At 37.2% G+C, this 20,934-nt stretch overlaps 1 protein-coding gene across 2 annotated transcripts in view; it reads left to right on the top strand.

Annotated features, from left to right (window-relative positions):
• The first annotated feature begins 241 nt into the window (after positions 1 to 241).
• lrp2a (low density lipoprotein receptor-related protein 2a) overlaps positions 242 to 20,934 on the top strand; it is a 62,563-nt gene continuing 41,870 nt past the window's right edge. For both annotated transcript variants that reach the window (XM_047814975.1, XM_027164565.2), the window contains exons 1-18: positions 242 to 398; positions 6,609 to 6,722; positions 7,520 to 7,642; positions 7,857 to 7,973; positions 8,409 to 8,519; positions 8,729 to 8,842; positions 8,950 to 9,066; positions 10,264 to 10,407; positions 10,669 to 10,788; positions 11,059 to 11,187; positions 12,884 to 13,053; positions 14,616 to 14,839; positions 15,979 to 16,185; positions 17,296 to 17,498; positions 17,679 to 17,819; positions 18,051 to 18,254; positions 19,667 to 19,859; positions 20,554 to 20,679. In XM_047814975.1, the coding sequence (XP_047670931.1) occupies positions 329 to 398; positions 6,609 to 6,722; positions 7,520 to 7,642; positions 7,857 to 7,973; positions 8,409 to 8,519; positions 8,729 to 8,842; positions 8,950 to 9,066; positions 10,264 to 10,407; positions 10,669 to 10,788; positions 11,059 to 11,187; positions 12,884 to 13,053; positions 14,616 to 14,839; positions 15,979 to 16,185; positions 17,296 to 17,498; positions 17,679 to 17,819; positions 18,051 to 18,254; positions 19,667 to 19,859; positions 20,554 to 20,679 (2,627 nt within the window). In that variant the 5' untranslated portion in view covers positions 242 to 328. The remainder of the gene's footprint in view (positions 399 to 6,608; positions 6,723 to 7,519; positions 7,643 to 7,856; positions 7,974 to 8,408; positions 8,520 to 8,728; positions 8,843 to 8,949; positions 9,067 to 10,263; positions 10,408 to 10,668; positions 10,789 to 11,058; positions 11,188 to 12,883; positions 13,054 to 14,615; positions 14,840 to 15,978; positions 16,186 to 17,295; positions 17,499 to 17,678; positions 17,820 to 18,050; positions 18,255 to 19,666; positions 19,860 to 20,553; positions 20,680 to 20,934) is intronic.

The raw sequence follows: 20,934 nt of genomic DNA, 5'->3' as shown, positions 1-20,934 counted from the left end.
AAGTGCAAGCTGAATAAACAATTCCACTAAATATATATATAGATAGAATAGATAATAGATATATAAAAAATAGATATTGAATTCCTGTTAAAGTATTTGGCCCGGTCAGTGGAAGTATTTACGTGTGCGCGGTGCGTGCTGTCCGTCCGTCCGTCGGTCTGTGCGTGTGTGTGTGCGCGCGCGCTTGGGGGTAGGGGGTCGTGTCTAAGCTTTTAGTTCACGCCCTTTTAGTTCATCAGCCCAAGACCAGTTAGTGAGAGGCGCGCAGCATCACCTCAGTCCGCGGAGCTCTGTGTGCTTGACGAGGAGCAGCCGCGCGCGCATCACCATGCACCGAGCACTGCTGCTCCAAACTGCAACTCTGTTCTCTTTATACTTCCTTCAGTGCAGCTGTCAGGGTGAGTCGGAGCGTTTCCCTTCCTCATACATACATATTTCTCTTTACTGCAAGCTAAGCCGATGAGTTGAAAGTGTTATGAAGGATCTCCAAACCAGAAAGTGTAGCCTAAACTGTGTAAAAGTCACCCTGAGCAACGCAGATCTCTCTTCTTCTACAGAAATACTGAGAAAATCTGGAGTGTCTGGATAAAGTATGGGAGCCTAAATAGACATAACACACCTTTATTATTTTTGTACCACACCTGATTTATATTGCACTTAGTCTTTTAATCATTTTTTTATGAAAAAAAAAAAATAAATAAATTCAACCTGGAATAAAAAAGTCGGATTATATGCATATATATTTCACTAGAAAAAGGCAAGACGTAATCAGCCGCAATTTATTATTGAAGTCTAATAGATTATTGCACTTGCTTGTACAGGACCGTTATGATTACACCATTACAATCCTGGAGTTTCTAAACATGGCTAATGAGGTCATACACAGGCATAGCGAATAATAGACTTAAGCTCGGTGCGTAAATGTCTGTCAAAATGCATTTCCTCACTACAAAGAAAATGTGTCCGTATATGTTTTCACTTTAAAGCAAACAGCTAGTTATTTACCAGGTCTCTTTAACAAAACACAGTCCCAAATGTCTCGTGCACAAAGCCACCTCGCCTCGCGATTCTCTAAACTTCTCGAGAACTTTTGCCTATGCTTTGCCGTTGCTAGGTAACAGAGGAGAGCATGTGACTGACTACCAGACCCACTGCTACAAAGCTAATTTAAACAGCTATGGTTAGTTTTAAATAACCAGATAACTTGTCTGACTTATTTATATGGAGCCTGTTTTGCTTTTTAGGGTTTATTATTCACTGAAGTTGCTAAACATTGCGGTGTTACGTGCTGCTAAAACTCGAAAGGCTCTCACATTGTAATCTACTTTGTTTTTGCTTAGCTCTCAGTGTGTGTAAGCTTCTTAGTGTGTATCAGGCTGCTAATTACTGCTGTAGATGTTGCTTAAAAGTGATCATACAGTCTAGGCACCAAAACATATATTTTGAACCTGGTTGTGAATATAAACCTATAATTTACATGAGTCATTTGATTATTTTCATTTATAATCACACACTCCGGAGTCACCCATATGAGGATGAGGTTCCCCTTTGAGTCTGGTTCCTCTCAATGTTACTAAATACTAAATATACGAAAACATTTCAAGATATAGGGTACTCAGTGTTGGATGATTTGAACAGAGTACGTAACATTAAAATAAAATCTACATAGCTACATAGATACATAGCTTTAAAATATTACTCATGGGGCTCATTCATTTTGAAGTCCCTAGACAAATATGATGTTAAAAGCAGGTCTCCTTTCACTGAGATGGAGGTTGACACAATTTAAAACAAATATGAACCTGTATTATTGTGTTTGCCTCAAACTTAAACTTGCAACCATGTTTGATCTCCTCAGAAATGTGAGCCAGGAATGGACTTTCTTAATCCAGCTTTATTCAGCATGTATTTGAGAGGAAATGACCAAAAGGACTCAGTAGAGAATGTCAGGATGCATTTTCGAACACACTGAGTGCTTCATTCACCTGAGCCCATAGGGTCCCTTTCTCAGACCTGGTTCCTGCAATGGGTTGAAGGTGACAGTACTGGATTGATCATTGATATTAATGAGTTACCTGTCACTGGCTGGCTATGCCTGGTTTTCAGGTGTCTTGAAGGTGCCTGTGTTGGCACATTTGCCTCAGTCACATGCACTTATGTGGTTATTTAGTAGTGATACGTGACTTATGTAAAGGCAGCTTGTTGCTATAATTATAATAATAATTTACTGTTACGGTTAGTTGAACATTTATGGAAAACATGATGATGGAGGCATTTTGTAACTGGGATTGTCTTTTGTACTTACAAACAAGATTGGGTAAGTGTTGAGTATGTAAGCTGTTAATGGTTCAACTTAATATTCTTAGTTATGCACTTGTAAGCATTTTTTATGCACAGTAAAGACTGTGTTGTAAATCAGTATATAAATAGTCAGTCCTTGCTACTTAATCTGGACTGTTTACTATGACCATTAGTCGATTTTCATAACCAGGCACATGATAAACAATTGTCTTGAACTTTGTCTTAAACTATTATAGAGAATAATCTGTATTCATTATGGATTTTAGAAGAATGTAAATCATTGTGTAAGAGGCCTCTATATTAGAAATAAGGAGTCATAAATAAGGAAATAGGAACAACAGTTAACATAGTTCACAATAACAACAGCTACTTATGCCCCAACTATAAACAGTACTTTTAGAAGCAGTATTCACAGCAAATATATTTATTAAATTCAGTTGTTATTAGGAAAAATTTTAACATTTGAATGTCAGACTGATAATGTCCCAATGTGCCCATATGTGGTTGTCAAAATTACCATGCAATTTTATAAACTAACATTAGAAAAATTCCATATGAATTTAGAAAGTCATTTCAGATCTGACATTTAAGCTAGTAATTTTAAGCTCATATTTTTTCACAATTATTAATCTTGTGTTAATGTGCTATTTATTTAAGGCAACAATACAATTCACCATTTAATACATTTTTTAAAAAAATTTAAATATCAGCAGTGCTGAACAGAATGACTTAATAGGCAGCTTCGCTGGTCAACATTGCTCCTCTTTGCTTTCCATTTATGCCAAAGCCTTTCTGTGTACCGCTGGGTCTTTTCAGTGTAGCTGCAAGAGCCAAAGTCAGTTGTTAAGCAATTGACTTCATTTGGCCACATACATTTCCATATGAAACGGGCAACAGCCCTCTTCTCTGACAGCATAGGCACTTGGTGCTACCCATCTTCCCCCACCACGTTAACCCAGCCTCCTGCGACACGCCAAAACAAGACGGCTTTGACGAAAGTGGCAGAACCTCTCCCATGGCCTCCACGAGCCGAGAAAGAGATGTTGTGGCTGGCAAGTGCCTTTTTTAAGGGAGGAGGGACATAAAGATGGGACAAGGGGGTCTCTATCTGTCTTTCTTTTTTTGCAGGAAGCATTACTGTATTCCTCTATTTCACTATCCATCTCTGTGGGCTCCTTTAGTGTACTGACACTTTTGGTTATGGGGCTACAGGCCAGCCAGCCGGCCCATTGTGCTATTGTTATCACCCAGTGGGGTCTAAGCCTTTGGGAGGCTTCATTCTAATGAAAATTCCTCTGCTGCTGCCCTTTGTGGACTGGTGGTAGGGTGTCCCCCTTATCTTTCCCCTCAGATAATGTTGGGGATTCTCGCCTGCTGTGGGTTTAAGTTGGCTAATTAGAAAAGACATGGTCCGAAAGAAGGAAGAGGGGAGCAAAAAAAAAGAAAGAGAGAAAACACTAAACCAACAAAACAGTCCGAGCAAAGGCATTAATGAAGGAAGAAAAAAAGCATATAGCCCTTCAACGGGACAAATTCATTTGCATAATACAAGCCCCTCTCCACACATTGACCAGGGAGACAATCATGTTGCTGTTCTCTTGCATTGTTGCCATTCACAATAAGGGACAGTTCCATTTTTAATCCTAAATTAAGACATTGGAATAAAATCCCCCTTGGGCCCTCTTGAGAAATTACTAGACTGACTGTTAAGTAAAGGATTCGTTTTCCTGAACGGTTCGACACAGGATGTTGCTGTTTTAAAAGCACATTACACTTTGCCTGTCACCTTTCCCAGCACTGATACTGTCAGGAAACACTGGCGTTATTTTAAAGGCGGCAGCAGATACATTTCTGTCTTGGCAAAGTGGGTCTGAAGCTGTTAACCTAATGTATAGATGCTGAGTTTAGACATAATCCTATAATTGCTGGTTGAGGTCAGGTAAACCTCTGCTATGTTTGAAGTTTAATGTTTGAAATAGTTAGCTGACTGAGACTAATACTTTATATCAGAAATACACTGGATGTTCTCCAGGGCATTATCTATGACTAAAATGTGAAAAATCTCTCCTAACCTTTTTTCTACAATCTTATTCAGTGTAAAGGCTCATATTCCACCAGTGCCAGCAAGATGATTAACTCCAGTTGTGTGACTTGTGTCAGTGAGCTTGTCCGGCTATGCCAGTGCCGTGTGTGCCAGTTGTCTACCTGTGTGTTATAGACGCTGCCGAAACCTCCGGGATCGTGTCCTCTGAACAAAGCCTGCCTTTGAGTGAGCGGAGGAGCAATTTTATCATTAGTAAACTGAGCAGGAAAAAGGCTGGCTTCCCAATTGGCTGCTGGAGGAGTTAATTGGAAATCCATCTGGCTGGCACGCTTTAAGAGTTCTGGATTTACTGCAGCCTTGTTAATGCAAGTCAAGACCTCTAGATATAAGAACAACTTACGACTTGAGGGTCTGAGTACGATGGTAGAATAATACCTGTCTTTATGAAAAGAAGTTAATAAACCTCTAAATTATGTGTGACAGACTTGACATGTAGAGACTTCTCCTGCAGTAGTTTTATAATGTACTTAAGCAGATTACATAATTTCTTTCCTTAGCAAAGCATTACAGTTGTGTTTATGTGCATATTACCTAATTAGTGCATGTCCTTCTCGCAGTTACAGTATCTGTATAGAGCTGTATTACAACAAGGAAGCAGTAAGCTGTGTCAGCTGAATGGCTCGACTTTTGCAGGGGATTTTTCAGCTAAGTTGCCAGGAGGCTAAATGTCAAATGCTGACCTCACAGCATAGCCTTTTTCTGAGTGTTGCTCTTTGGCCGCTCTTAACACACTCAAGCTTGTGTTTTCTTACTTCAGTGAACAGCAGGATTCAGTGTCATTCTTTACTAAATGTTTAAAAGTTTTTCCAGGCTTAACCAACATTGCTGCACCAACCAAACATCAATCTTGTTGATTTTGATGTAAAAACTGAATACATAGTCAATTAATTGTCCTGGTTCATCAATAAAATGAGACTTTAGCATCACATCACAGGATTTGTTGCATTTTTATTGTACTGAAATTGAGCATAATGGCAGACTGGTCAATAAAGTTTAAAGTATCCACTCCAATTTTCCACTAACACTGACAGGATGTGCCAAATTGTTTTGTTGCTTTTATACCACAATGATTTCTCAATTTTTATATATGTGTTTGTGTGTGTGCACAGATTCTTTTTGTCTACTTTAAAGTTAATAAGACAATGAATAAATGTTGCCTGTCATGTTACCAAAGTCCTGAATGTACAAAGTCCTCTGTCCTCAAGACTTCCCCAAGGCACAAAACTTGCTGACACTCAAAACTTCTTATATAAATGTTAAATAATAGACTATATAGATCATCTGGTAAAAAGTTCTTGTAAATGAGTTGTTAATATTAGAAACAGTAACATATTACAATGAGGGCATTAATATAAACCTTTTGTTAGAATTACAACCAACACAATTGCCAGAACTGATTGCCAGAACTGTTATAGAAAATGATTAAATTTTGGCCATATGGTACTGTATGAGCTCTGGCGATTTAATTAATAAGGCAAAAGGTTTTTTCTCTCTCTGCATAAAAACTGCCAAATAAAAAAATTGAGTTACATTTTTTTAAACTCTAAATTAATATTCAATTTTCTGATAATAGTCTAAAAGTGTATGTTTAAAGGTAGCCAGTGACAACACACATTCAAACACTAGCCCCTGACTTAACACACCTTTCTTCAACTTAAATCTCCCATCAGCTTTTGGAATTTGGGTGTAAGGGCTGTGGTACCACCCGGTGCCTCGATTTATCCCAATTATGTTCTGGACAAGGAACAGCATGCACCATTAATCAGAGTGTCAGTAAGAGACAATCAAAATCACGCAATGCGTTTTTCTAGCAGCTTTGATGGAGGCCTCCTCAGCTGAACTATGCTGCCCCAGTTGATATCTCGCAGAGCCCAGCAGGGAAGGTAGAAGCATGGTACCTTATCTTTAGAGATGCCTCTCACAGACAGAGATCAAAAGGAGGTATTAGGAAGAGAACAGCAAAAGCTGTTACAGTGATGGCTGTTTGGCTGGCACATTTTTGTCCGCTGCCTGTCAATGCTCTTAACTGTGTTCTTCAACAATACTGTAGCAGCCTTCACCTAAATGTCTCCTTAAAAAGCATTTCTGATTTTTTATTAGAGGAGTAAATAATTTTATCCATTTTGTGACCACATGATAATGGAAAGGGTATTGATAATAGAAATCAGTTTTGGAAATGATTCTAGTTTTAATGTCTGTGCAGGGTCAGGCTGTGAAGCTGGTCAGTTCCGCTGTAACACAGGTAGATGCATCCCAGCAGGCTGGCGCTGCGATGGCACTGCAGATTGCACAGATGATTCAGATGAGAGTGGCTGCCGTGAGTAAATCTCTTACATTTATTCTTCCCGATATTACTGATATTACAAGGAGTCAGTGTAACAGGTTATGCAGTGAATGTACAGTATTTGGGTTTTATATATATATATAGGGTCTTATATAAGCTTCTTCTTTTACCCAGCAGTTTACCAGTACTAACCTTTTTATTTGTTAAAGAATGCCACATTGTATTTTTTAGTTTATTGTTACATGTAATGGTGTGGAATGCTGTAAAAAGGTTTGTTTCTGTTATCATTAAAAAGTTGATCTATCAACAGCCTCTTCTATCACCTATCCTCTTGAAAGTAAACAAATGAAGCCTGGTTAGTTACAGAGAAAATGGGATGTCCTAAGACCTGTATTAGACTCTTACTAACTTGCTGACAGGTACAAAGTATGTGATTATATGTTTAGCATACTGATCAACACTGTGGCCATTACAGAACATTAATCACCATTTACTGATAAACAGTGCTGTGGTATCTGGATGGGCAGAAAGTATTAATATTATTATTATTATTATTATTATTATTATTATTATTATTATTATTATTATTATTATTATTTGAGTCTGGAAGCTTCTCAGTCATAACATTATACAGAATATACAGAAAAACAATATATAGAAAAACAGGGTTTTGTAGTTTTTTTTTTGTTGTTGTTGTTGAAAGAAGCTGAAAATGTTGCTTTAAACAAAACTTTATTATATGGGAAATTCCTAAAGTGAAAGCTCTGTATGCAGGTTTGTCTACACCTCCTTCCATGAGTTAATTAAGCAGGTTTATTGTGTTCTCTCAGCCCAAGCGACTTGTGAGGTGGGCCAGTTCCAGTGTCTGAGTGACGGGGAGTGTATTTCAGTGCACTGGGTATGTGATGACGAGGAGGACTGTGAAGATGGCTCAGACGAGAGACAGCACTGCCGTATGTCCTCCCCTTCCTCACTTTCTCATTAATGTAAAGGAATGTGATTTCCTTCATTCCTGTGAAATTTGATAACCTCTGTGTGTGGGCTACAGAAGCAAAAGGGCAAATAAGTGGCATGTTCTTTGGCCATGTGCATGTGTATGTGAAAGTATTGCTGAGGACCACCCATAACATTTATATTAAAAAAATGTGATGCTTGATCTTTTCTTAGCTGGCAGGACCTGTTCCAGTACACAGTTCAGCTGCACAAATGGGGCCTGCATCCCAGCGGAATACAGGTGTGATCATTTGCCCGACTGTTTGGATGGGGCGGATGAGAGAAACTGCCGTAAGTTAACTATCTGTGTCCATGTGAATGCTGGAGGATAGATATATCTCCACCATCCCAGGCTCCTGTGGCATTTTAATCAATTTGAAAAATGAAGAAGCTTAATGACTGACAGAAATAGCCACAATATGCTTTTTGTTGTTAGTTGAAGTTAATTTCAGATTCCTTGGTGGATTAGTGAGAAACTATGTTCAGACACTATTCCAAAACTCCTGGAATTCAACACTGCATGCTATATATTTTTAGCAGTGTATTACCTTAAAAAATACTTCCATGATAGAATTTAATGGTGTGTTTTTACGTTTTCAACGTCTGATCTTGAGATCATTCTTGTCACTATCCACCAAAAGAAGCTGTATTATATTACTGACTAATTATATTTAATGGAACAAGTGAGTGATGGCTGGAACTGGACCTTGTTTCTTTCTCGTCCAGACTATCCAGAGTGCCCAGAGTTGAGGTGTGCCAGTGGGGCATGTTATAACACGAGCCAGCGTTGTGACCAGGTGCTCAACTGCCGAGACAGCTCTGATGAGGCCAACTGCAGTGAGTGTCCTTCCTTGGCAGGAAAAATAGACCCTTGAAATCTATCCCCAATATTCTAACACATTTGGCTTAAAACACTTACAATGCTGCTTTTTATAGTTGCACTGTAATTTAATTTTTGCACAAGGTGTAATCAGGAACACTCATTTCAATGTACAGACTTTATGGTAGAGAACCTAAAGAGAAGTGCATTGCTTGGTTTTGTGCAGCTCAGCGATGCAGAAGTGGCCAGTTTCAGTGCAATAATGGGGAGTGTATTCCACATGGGTACATCTGTGACCACGATGATGACTGTGGGGATGGGAGTGATGAACAGAACTGCAGTAAGTGCATCACTGTAACATTAATGGTATGCATAAAAAAAACAGCTTTAAGTAAAGTAGGATTTATCGTTATTTATTAACTCTTTTGTGATGACTTGTCATTGCAGCTTACCCTACATGTAGAGGAACTTACTTCACTTGTCCCAGTGGTCGCTGTATACATCAGGTCTGGTTGTGCGATGGAGAAGACGACTGTGGAGACAATGCTGATGAGCGAGGCTGTGGTAGGTGATATATTTTTTTTTTGTTGCCCAGATTTTTTGGAGAATTCTTGATGACATCAGTGTTTCCCATGTGCTTTTCAAATTCCATATTAAATGCTATTAGATATTTAATAACATTCACATATTTATAGTCAAAAGTTACCATTCCATTGTTTTTTATTGTCACTTACAACAGTTCTATCCAAGCAGGTCTTTTAAACTTTTGAATAAATGTCCTTGATTAAGTTATCAAGGCCTTATTAAGAGCATAGAATGCACAATGTATTATATTTTCAATTCAGTACAATTAATAGCACTTTTAACAATAGAATAGCACTTTTAACAATAGACACTGCCACAAAGCAGTTTTACAGAAATCTGGAATTGGATCATGTAGCTTTAGATCCATAGCGAGGAAGCCAGACATGATGGTGATGAGGAAATACCTGAGATGTTATAAGGAAGGAATCTTGTGGGGAAACATAATCAGAATGGAACTTACCCTTTTTGGGTGATACCGGATAGTAGGATTATCTTTATACTTAAACAATAGTTATCAGTGTCCAACAGGAACATACTGGCTTAGTCCCTGTCACTGAATAATAGTATGCTTTTTAGAACTTTTTGTGAATTCTGGGTCAGCTATGTAATAATCAATAGAGCTAGATATCAGCAACAAGAAAACATTTCTATAGATAAATACAGAAGTATAATATGACTGAATTTGTGTTGGGTTAACCTGCCAACCGTCAGATATGGACTAAGATGGCTGGGTACAATGCGGGTTCTTCTTAGCCATTTATTCTTCTGAATTCCATCCAGAGCTATTTAGGATGTCTACAGGTTGCACTGATGTCCTTGTGCTATGAGTGGCTGGGTTAAGCACCCGAAACTCCCATGTGACCCTTGCAGAGTGGTTACTTCACATGAATTAGAGTGTCAGTGTTTTCCCGGGCAATAGAGTCTAGGCCAAGCTGTTTCTTATTCCACTGTAGATAAGGATACTGGGCTTATTTCAAACCTCACACATTGTTTCTGTACTTGTTCAGAATTGTGTCACCCTTTCTGTGTTTTCTTTGGGTTTCATTTTACTGTACTTGGCTGAGGGCTTTCAGATTAGGTTTGATACAAAAATGACCTCACAGAAATGCGACATATAAGTATTTCATTTCACAGTGTACAGGTACAGTGCTTATTATCATGTTGTCATGTCTGCAGATAATGTTCAGCATGAGTGTTACCCTGGTGAATGGCCATGTCCCTCATCTGGTATTTGTATCCTTATGGAGCAGCTCTGTGATGGCACACCTCACTGTCCCGATGGGGAAGATGAAACCAACTCTACAGCTGGACACAACTGCAGTCAGTACCTTTTCATAATTAACAGAAAGACTGTAAGCCACCGCTACCCTCAATTCTGAGGGTAAAAACATTTCATATTAAGATTATTGCTAGAATATTTACTAATATTACTGAAAAACATTTTAAAGTCAACTGTAGTCAAGAATTACATTCCCTTATACAGTATCGATAATTTTGTGCATATCAGTTCCAGAAGAGTCTGGGTTTGTTTGTCAGATTCTTATTAAGGTAGTGTAAAATCTTATTTTCTGTGATTTCCAGGTATTTGGCGCTGTGCTTCTCTAAGCTGTGAGCATCGATGTGTGGCGTCTCCTGAGGGTGGTACCTGTGCCTGTCCGTCTGGCTATGTGGTCAGCCTCAATAACAGCCGCTCCTGCATTGGTAAAATCTTATGATGTTTCCCATCATATACTATATCACAGAATAGCCTTTCATTGTAGCTTAATTTCTAAGTATTATGAGACTGAGACTTAACTAACATTCCAGTCAGCAATATGCCATATATATATATATATATATATATATATATATATATATATATATATATATATATATATATATATATATATATATATAACCTGTGGTTGTGTCTGATGAAGCCACATGAAGTTAATCCTGATTTTGTCTTTTTCATGCTGTTTCATTGAGCAGACTATGATGACTGCCTGTTGTGGGGTGTGTGTGATCAGTTGTGTGAAGATCGGATCGGTACACATCGCTGCAGTTGTAAGGATGGCTACGTGTTAGAGCAGCACCGATACTGCAGAGCCAACACATCCTGTGAGTCTTTCTGAACCTTAACATGATTGTCAAATATACAGTAAATTACGAAGAGAGCAGGACTGCATACATGAATACCTATACAGTGTGCTTGTTGGAAAAGACACTGAGGCTTAAAATACGACATTAATTCTTTTGAAGTTCAGGGTCATGACATTTTAGCATGGTTTAAAAACAGCATTACTGATCTAAAAACATTGCACTGATTTATTCATGTATTTATTTTAACCTGTTAGCTTTCTACTAAAATTAGTGCATCTTATGCAGATCTGAAATATATAGGGGCTTATCGATTTTTGATAGTGAAATGTGTACTTCAGTGCGTATTTCTGTCCTTTGGTCTAAATCTACTTAGCAAGCGCCCCTCCCCCTGCACTCTGCCTTGTGCTCCTCTTCAAACTCTCCTGGTGCTTTGTTGTGGGTGACTGTTTTCTCAGTCTTGCTTATGTAGCACACTGAATGGCATCTGACCAGGAGACAGTGCTAACTTAATTCTTATCCTTAACAAAGTTTTATTCTCATTATGTATTTCAGAAATATATTTAAAATATGATAAAAAAGTCTAATGTATGTCAGATTGTGTTTACCACCGTAGTACTTTTTTTATTCCTTTTGTTTCTGTGGCTTATGCAGCTAATTTAGAAGAAAATAATATCAAGTAATATAAGCAAGTAAACAACACAACACTGACAAGTGTCAGGAATCCTGAATCCTATCTGTATTGATATAATGGCCAGTCATGTCTAATGCATCTGTTCACACAAACAGAGGCAGTCTTACTGCGGTTTGAAGTCACGCTTATTTATCTGTAATTTATCTGTAATTATGTGTAATTATTTATCTGTACTTATCTATCTGTCTGTCAAATGAATGAATGATCTGTGGGTTGTCGTATACTGTGGGTTGATCTGTGGGTTGTTGTGCACAATCTGACTACAATTGTATCAAATATCTCATTTTCATCTTAGGCAGGGAAAAAATTGGACTTTACGTTCGGGACCCAATAAAATTCAGATTAGTGATATTCCCTGTTAGTTTTAGCTTTAGATTCTCTGCCCATAGAACCACAGTGTTTGATTATGTGATTTTGTGTAGGTTTCTGGACACAAGTGTCAGGATCCAGTGAGAAAACTACTGACTCAGATTTAAACTATTGAAAATTATGATTGTTTTGAAACAATATATAGTAATAGGATTGAAGAATGTCTGTAGCTTTCTGACTTTAAAAGGTATACAAATAAATATTACATTGACAAACTACAGATAATGTGTATAGTTCCAATTCCAGGCCATTGGCCATTTTATGTTTATAAAGGTATTCCTTAGCCACATTTTTAGACAAACAGTAAGAAACTGGTGAATGTCTGGCTTGTGAGAGAAGACAAACTGTTTAATTTCAATAAGCTTGGCTTGTAGTATTGAATTTCAGTTCCACTGTACTGTAACCCATTTATGGTAATATTGGAATTTTTTAATTTCCTTTACTACATATGTTCTTAGTTCTCCACTGAGCCTGCATCTGAAAACAATATGAAACTCCCTCAAACTGTTTGTCAATTTGTCAATTACTTGTTGTTTTATAATGGCTTTGGGCAAAATTCTGTCTCAGAACATTAAAGATATTTTATTTGTCCTATATAAAAAAAAGGTAGAAAACATTCTCATAATAGTGTTTTTTGAAATTGCATCCATACAGCTGGAGTGGCATCTTTACTTTTTTCTAATGGACGAGACTTGCTGATTGGAGATATCCACGGTCACAGTTCTCGAGTCTTGGTTCACTCTGAGAACAGAGGAGTTGCTGTGGGAGTGGATTTTCATTACCAGCTGCAAAGGGTCTTCTGGACTGACACCATCCAAAATAAGGTAACTAATGCCATAATCAAATAGCTTTTAGTATCTAAATGTTCTGTAAACTTTTTAATTTCCTGAGCTACAACCTTTCACACTGCTCCTGGTGCTGTCGTATTTAAACAAAGACAGCGTTGTTGGCAGCTATGCATCTCACTGTATATCCCAGAAAAATCCATTTAAAGTTCTGGCATCTGAAAGGCTTTCTCAGTTTGCACATTTTAATGAGTGGTATTTAATAGATACCTGAGGTGCTAACCTTTACAGGATAAGTGCTATTGCTGTTACATTTGTTGATGACAACAAAGCTTTTCATTATTTTCATTTTTTATGCACTAATGTTCCGTTATTCCTTTCAGAGATACATATTTGTGCTCTCTCTCTCTCTCTCTCTCTCTCTCTCTCTCTCTCTCTCTCTCTCTCTCTCTCTCTCTCTCTCTCTCTCTCTCTCTCTCTCTCTCTCTCTCTCTCTCTCTCTCTCTCTCTCACACACACACGCACACACACACACACACACACACACACACGCACACACACACACTCCACTGTTGGCCAAAGTCCAATGTAAGACCAGTCCATCAAACTGTATGTGTGTGGCAGTGTGAACCCCCCACCCCTCCCGATTTTACTTGAACAAGGCATTTTTATAAAAAAAAGTACCCCATGTAACCCCTTCTATCAGGATCAGCATGCTTGTTTGTCCATGTGCTCAAACTGTGACAGTAGTTGGCCATTCAACAGTGACTCCTTGACATGATTAATGTAGATACTACTAATACTTTAATGATGGCAGAGCTGCTAGGCTCCAGACAGAGTGGCTGGATCTGTTCTTCAACATAGTCCACCTTTTCCTAATCTCCACAAGGATTCTGATATGCTTGAAACTGCATATTTCTGCTCAATTTTATGCAACCTAAGAGTGGAGCAAGTGGCTGTGCAGTATTTGTTTGCATCCAGCCTGTTTTATGCATTCCTTGGCTGACTCAGAGGGCTTTGTTTGAGCTCTTGGCTGCTCTCAGGTTTTAACCCCAGCCATAAGAGCTGAAAAGCAAGGGCATACCAAGAGGTGGGGATCTGTGATTAGTACCCCCAACCCCACAGAATTGTGGCGGGCTCCAGGCAGGGGGTCTGTGCACTAGCCAAAACAGCAACTTCTTCTACAGCTTATGTTTCCGGTAAACGGGTCAGCCGAGAATCCTACTCTCTAGGACGGGTTTGGTTTCCACTGCAAAGAGCAGTGGTGCCTTGGCTTCTGATACAATGCCAAGTGGTCCACCCTGAGAAACCAGTGCCATCTTGAAATCAGTAGGGCAGTGGTTTCACAGTACGGTTCCTGTGGCTCCACTTAAATGCTACAGAACAGATAAGCTAGCTGGATGATGCAGGTGTAATCAGAAACCAGGCTGTATTGCACACGATTATTAAATGAGAGGATATGCTGTATACCTTAACATAGTCATGGTTTGAAATTATACATAGTTTTCTTATCTTATCTCTCACTTAAATAGTTATTTTATATGTAAGAAACTTAAGCGCCAGCTACCAGATTTACTTGAATCATTCTGTGTGTGTGTTAGGTGTTTTCGGTGAACATGGATGGGTCACATTTACAGGTGATCCTAAATGTATCAGTTGACTATCCTGAAAACGTCGCTGTGGACTGGGTGAACAATAAACTTTATGTGGTTGAGGCCAGTGTTAACAGAATTGACATGGTGGACTTTGATGGAAATAATCGTGTCACACTCATTGCTGAAAACCTAGGAAATCCAAGAGGACTGGCATTAGATCCAACTGTTGGGTGAGTATTTAAATTAATTAAGATATACACTGAAATGACCCAATATGTCCAAATATAGGAATAAGAGTGTAAATAGGTATAGGTAAAAACTTTTTAAACCATAGATGTGGGCATATCATTCCATTCAATTAAATTTTAGTTGTGTAATGCTTTTATCAATGGACATTACATTCATTGACTCCATAGACAGACGTCTCAATGTAGTCAGCTGACATAAGCTAAACCAACAGGATTCTGGAGAGGTTTTTTTAAAACTTTATTTATTTATAAAATGTTCATATTATAGCTAACATTAGAGGTTATTTCATTTTAGCTGTATAGCTCAAAGATTTCTTGTAAGATGATTTTGATTCATTTATAAATGTTTACTGCTAGGCTTTTACTGCTAAGGCTAGCTACATGATGACAAATGCTAACTTGGAAAGATATTTATAAAACCCCAATGCTCAAAAGAATTAAGGGTCTTTGAGTGCATATAAATTCTGTATTCAGACCATTATTGAACTACAAGTCTTCTTTTTAAAATAAGCACTGTTGTCTACTGAACTATCCATATCCACTATCCTAAAAAATGTGATAAAGGAAAAGAACAGATATCACGTCTTCTTTTTTTAATTATTTGTGCCTAGCTCCTATAAAATTGAAAAATGAAACCACAAAATGGACCTCAAAACAGCTTATAAGGGCATTCATCACTGAAAGTATTATCTTCTTTCTTAAGCAGGAAAAGTAATTAAAGGACGGTGATTTATATATAATACTGTAAAGGATTAGCTGAAAGTAATAAGAAAAGAGTTTCACTGAAACTTAATATGGAATCAAGGCAGGAAAAATCAAGCTAAATTGGCAAGATGCTACTGAAGAAAGTGCTAACTGATTTTATGTTAAATGTGTTATATTTTTTAAACTTTCAAAAATTTCAAAAATAACACACAAAGTATGGCTAGTCAGAGTTAAATTTTTGTTAAATATACATCCAGTCCATTGGCTCATGATCAGTTTTTTTATACTGTTATACTGCAACCACTGTATATAGGTACTGTAACTACTTTGGTTTTGATTTCCTCTTGTAACCCTCTTATGTCCTAAACTGAAGAAAAGGATAATCCTAAGATTATGTTCCTTATATTCTGGTTTAGATATCTTTTCTTCTCTGACTGGGACACTCTGAATGGAGAGCCTGGTCTAGAGAGAGCCTACATGGATGGCACCAACCGCTATGGTATCATCAGGTCCAAGCTAGGCTGGCCTGCTGGAATCACGTTGGACATTGATGCTAAGAGGGTGTACTGGGTGGACAGTCGCTATGATTACATAGAAACTACCACTTATGATGGGCTGCACAGGTATGCAAAAAAGATTATATTGTGTAATCTTGTCTCATATGCAGTTGTTGGCTTGAATGCTATTAACACAGTCCATAGTGAAGAAGGCTTTTTCTATCTTAGAAAATAATAAGACCTTATAAAATTTCACAAAAATGTATTATGGATTTGTTATATAAAATAATACTTTTTGTTTTGCATTATGTTTCTCAACCTCATGAAAAATGATGCTACCATTTTTTTCTTTCTCTATGTCATAGAACCACATATCATAATATTTTAATGGTTTTACTCTTATGTTATAGAGTTATTGTGTTTATTGTATATTTAACTATAATATTGAGTTTACCGAAGTTTACTACAACATTTAATGGTAAATTTGTGATAAATTTGTATGATCATTTTTTAAACCAAGCCATGTATTCACTTTACTAACCTGAGAGGATAAATAAAATAAATTCTATAAAAAGAGAATACGCAACAATGATTTGTGTATAAAAACTAAAAGATTTTGGTCACCAAACTAATTTTTCTTTTGCTACAGTGTTTTTTTTTTTGAGTGATCTGTTCAGTGCGGTGAAATACATATCTTGTCTGAGAGCACAATCAAAATTTTTCCAATTTCATATGGTTTTCTAATTCAATATAACCATTTTTAAATACAAATTATTTTACTGACAACAAGTTGAATCTTTCTAAACACATGCATCAATAGAAGAGATGAGGCAAATCTGGTCTATTGTACAAAACAGTTAACATGCTCAATATCACAAATTTGCATAAATTAAAGTAGGGACTTAGAAGTTGTGCAGAATCTTGAATGTTAATTATTCAAGATATTGAACATTTTCTTTATTTGTTAAATGATACATATGCTCTATGTGCTCTCAGACTATTGGAAACTACTGTAGGTTAACTGATATTTTAGTAATAGTAAAGCTAACAAGGACAAAATATTATATCCATTTTTTGCCAAACATGTCTTTGGTACTTAAAATATGGTCAATAAATGAATTGGAATAATATTATAATAATTAATAATTATTATAAATATATTATTATATATAATTAATAAATGAATTGGAATAATAATAAATTGGAAAGTCAATAATAAGTGTTATTGCTTTGTAGGAAAACAGTGGTGCATGGGGGCTCATTGATCCCTCACCCATTTGGCCTAAGTTTGTTTGAACACTCTGTGTACTACACCGATTGGACCAAGATGGCCATCATGAAAGCCAACAAATTCACTGAAAACAACCCACAATTGCTCTACTCAACCGCTAATACACCATATGGTGTGGCTGTCATACATCCCTTCAGGCAGCCCTATAGTAAGCCAATCATTATTGTCTCACATACAATATTAAGATGCTATAGTTAATTATTCTTTATTGATCTGATCCACAAGCTGTGTTGGTTTAGGATCTTTAAATCAACTTTAGATTGAACAGTTATGCTAGAGAAATTATTTGTGTTATGTGTGTGATGTTTGATGTGTATGTTGCTAACAGTAAATAACCCATGCGGGACGGGCCGAGGGGGTTGTGAGCAGATCTGTGTACTTAGTCACAGGACAGATAACGGTGGTCTGGGATATCGCTGCCGTTGCCGCATGGGCTACGACTTGCACCCTGATGGCAAGAGATGTGTGGGTAAGAGAGCGTAAAAAATTGCTTACTGAATTTCCCACTGCTTTTTAATGTATTATTTGATCATGCCTTTCATGGCTTTATCATATACAATATATCGTTTTTCCATTTACTGAAAAAAAAATCAAAAGAGTGTTGAATGTTTTGATTAGTGCTTTAGAACTAGTTGTTAATTTCATATAAGCAGTTTTTTAACTTTTAGGTCTAAAACACATTATGTGCTTTATGTTGCAGCTGTGAGAAAGTTCTTACTCTTCTCCAGTCAGCTGGCAGTCAGAGGGATCCCGTTTAACCTTTCGTCTCAGGAAGACATCATCCTTCCCGTCACTGGCACACCATCATTCTTTGTCGGAGTGGATTTCAATGCAGAGGACAATTCCATCTTTTTCTCTGATACTGCCAAGGATATTATTTTCAAGCAGAAAATAGATGGCACTGGTAAGACACCTGTGTATTATCCCAAACTAGATTTGACTAGCAACAGTTTCCCTTTTGTGTGGAAAAATTGTTGTTGAGCATAGTTTGCCAGATACATAGTTTCTTTACTATTCCTTATCTAACTACAGCTATAAAAAAAGACCATTTTTTAGACTCCTAGCTTCCTCTGAAGATCATGATCCCTATGCTTATAATTGTATGAAAAGATTTCACTTCGTAATTTGATGTTATTAATTTCACCTGTGCCTAGCGAGCTGTGTCTGTGATACAAGGCTTGATACAGGCACAGTTACAAGACTTAGGAGGGTACACTGGAGTACAATATTGTGGTAAATGACTGTGACAGGATTTATGTTCCCTGCCACTGGATCACTTCTAGTGAAATATTATTCTCACTGTGAATCAAATTTTAACAGCAAACAATTGAGCAGCATCAGATTCGAGTATTGTATCTTTTTTTGTGAGAATCATAGTTACAGTGGACAAGGTCACAGAACAGACAGACTAGTAAACAGATGGAGGGTTTGTGTAACACAATCAAATTGCAACTATACAATGGTGCTATACAAACAAAGGGGAATATGCACACATAATGTAGAAATATATTAATACATTATTTTTATCAAACGAATAGATACGTACAGTTAAATGAAGGTGCACTTTTTTGTAAAACTTGTAAGAATAGTTCACTGAGCATCTGGAGACTAAAGTGGTGCATAGGGACTTGGGATTCCATTGGATGCAACAAGAAAGTTGTGCAAGTGGGATGTTTTTACTCTCATGCAAGTGTGAGGAAACATCAGATAAGAAGTTTGTGGGACAAACAGTGACTGTATTGTGTGATTCATTTACAATGTTTATTTATGACATGTTGATAGTGCTGACATTTCTGCCTCAGTTTTTTCCATATTTAATTAAAAACAATAAACAGATATATGAACAGAGTGGCATTACACCCCATACATACAGTATGAATAATAAACCCAAATAAGCTTAATAAGAATAGAATTTTTCCTATGAGATTTAATAAAGGTGCATCATATCTCAGTTTATTAAGAATTCAAGATCTGAAGCAGAGGCTGCAAATACTAGGAAATAAATAGCACACAAAACATAAGATACCCCTTCCTTGATTTATTTCTTTGTTTCTTTCATTTATTTGTGACCATTTTATATTTAAAATGTATATAAAATTTAATTTATTTGTTTTATATCCATTTTATATTTAAAATGTATATAAAATTTAATTTATTTGTTTTATATGTTATTTTATTATCTGATTGGAATTTAAATAAAGTGCCATATACCCTGTGCCATCTATTTTGTATTGTATTAATGAACATTGAACATATATTAATCAAGTTGTGGGTTTTAATATGTTATGTAATTTGTCTTTCTTTTTATCCCAACAGAGAGGGAGGTGCTTGCAGCCAATCGAGTGGAGGGTGTAGAGGATCTGGCTTATGACTGGATATCAAAGAACCTGTACTGGACAGACCCACGCTATCGGAGTATATCAGTTATGAAAGTAGGAGACAAATCCAGGAGAACCATCATCCACAACCTGAACAACCCCAGATCTATAGTGGTGCATCCAATAGTTGGGTAAGTGTACCTAACAGGTGCTACTAAATGTTTGCATGGCCATATCAATTTATGAAACAAATGTAACTTTATTCAATATGTTTTCAGTATTATGGCAGTTTTAATATTGACATTAACCTGTAACCTCAGAAATGTCTTTGATTAAAAATAGGATTATAAGCTTGGGTGAGAAATCACAGTCATGTTTGTAACGTCAAGTGAAAACACGAGTCATTGAGCAGGACCAAGCCTGGAACAAGGCTCCGGGGGCCTCACTTTCACCTCAGGTCTCTGTTTCCTTAAAACCATGAAAAAGCATTAGCAAGCTGGCCACTTTTATCCAGTCACACCTACTATAATGCAGGAGTTGCTCACCCATTCACACACTGTTCCTACTTTGAACCCAGAGCAGATAAAGGGAGTCTTTATGCACTGCTAGTGGGACATTTCCAATAGCTTCAAAGTTATAAGTCCTCTGGGCCCAGGAGACTAGATTAGTGCTGCATGAAGGCTGGTATTGTGGTGCCTTTTAAGAACTTGGCTTAAGAGACATGACCCTACAGGAGTTCTTAAATAAACTGCTGATACCTTTTAGTTTATATATAATAAACTATGAGAATTTAAAAAGTTTCCTTTACAGGCAAGTTGTTGCTGGGAGAGGGTGTAGGATTCAAACTGTGATTTAAGCCTGTGTGTATGTACGTGTTTTTGGCAGCTTTATTTTCTGGACCGACTGGTACCGCCCGGCAAAAATTATGCGATCCTGGTGTGATGGGTCTCATGCTCAGTCAATTGTTAACACTACACTGGGCTGGCCTAATGGCCTTGCCATCGACTGGAGGTAAGCCAAACACGCTAATATCTAATGACTTAAGATATAAACTATTACATTGTTCCAGGCAGGGCAGTAAGACCACAAAACAAACTAAAATATCTATTTCTACTTTATACATAACTATTAGTCTTTATTGCCTTTCAAAATATTTACTATGTCTCAGGTTGGACCTTTAATGTTACTCAACTAAAAGCTAACTAATCTCCCTAGAAACATGAGCTGCCCTAATCCTACTTATCTGAACTTTATTTGAAAGCTGTC

The sequence above is a fragment of the Tachysurus fulvidraco genome, chromosome 6 (genome assembly GCF_022655615.1).
Source record: "Tachysurus fulvidraco isolate hzauxx_2018 chromosome 6, HZAU_PFXX_2.0, whole genome shotgun sequence".
Lineage (NCBI taxonomy): Eukaryota > Metazoa > Chordata > Actinopteri > Siluriformes > Bagridae > Tachysurus > Tachysurus fulvidraco.
Note: the sequence above shows the minus strand (reverse complement) of the source record. Positions and strands in the feature narration are given on the sequence as shown.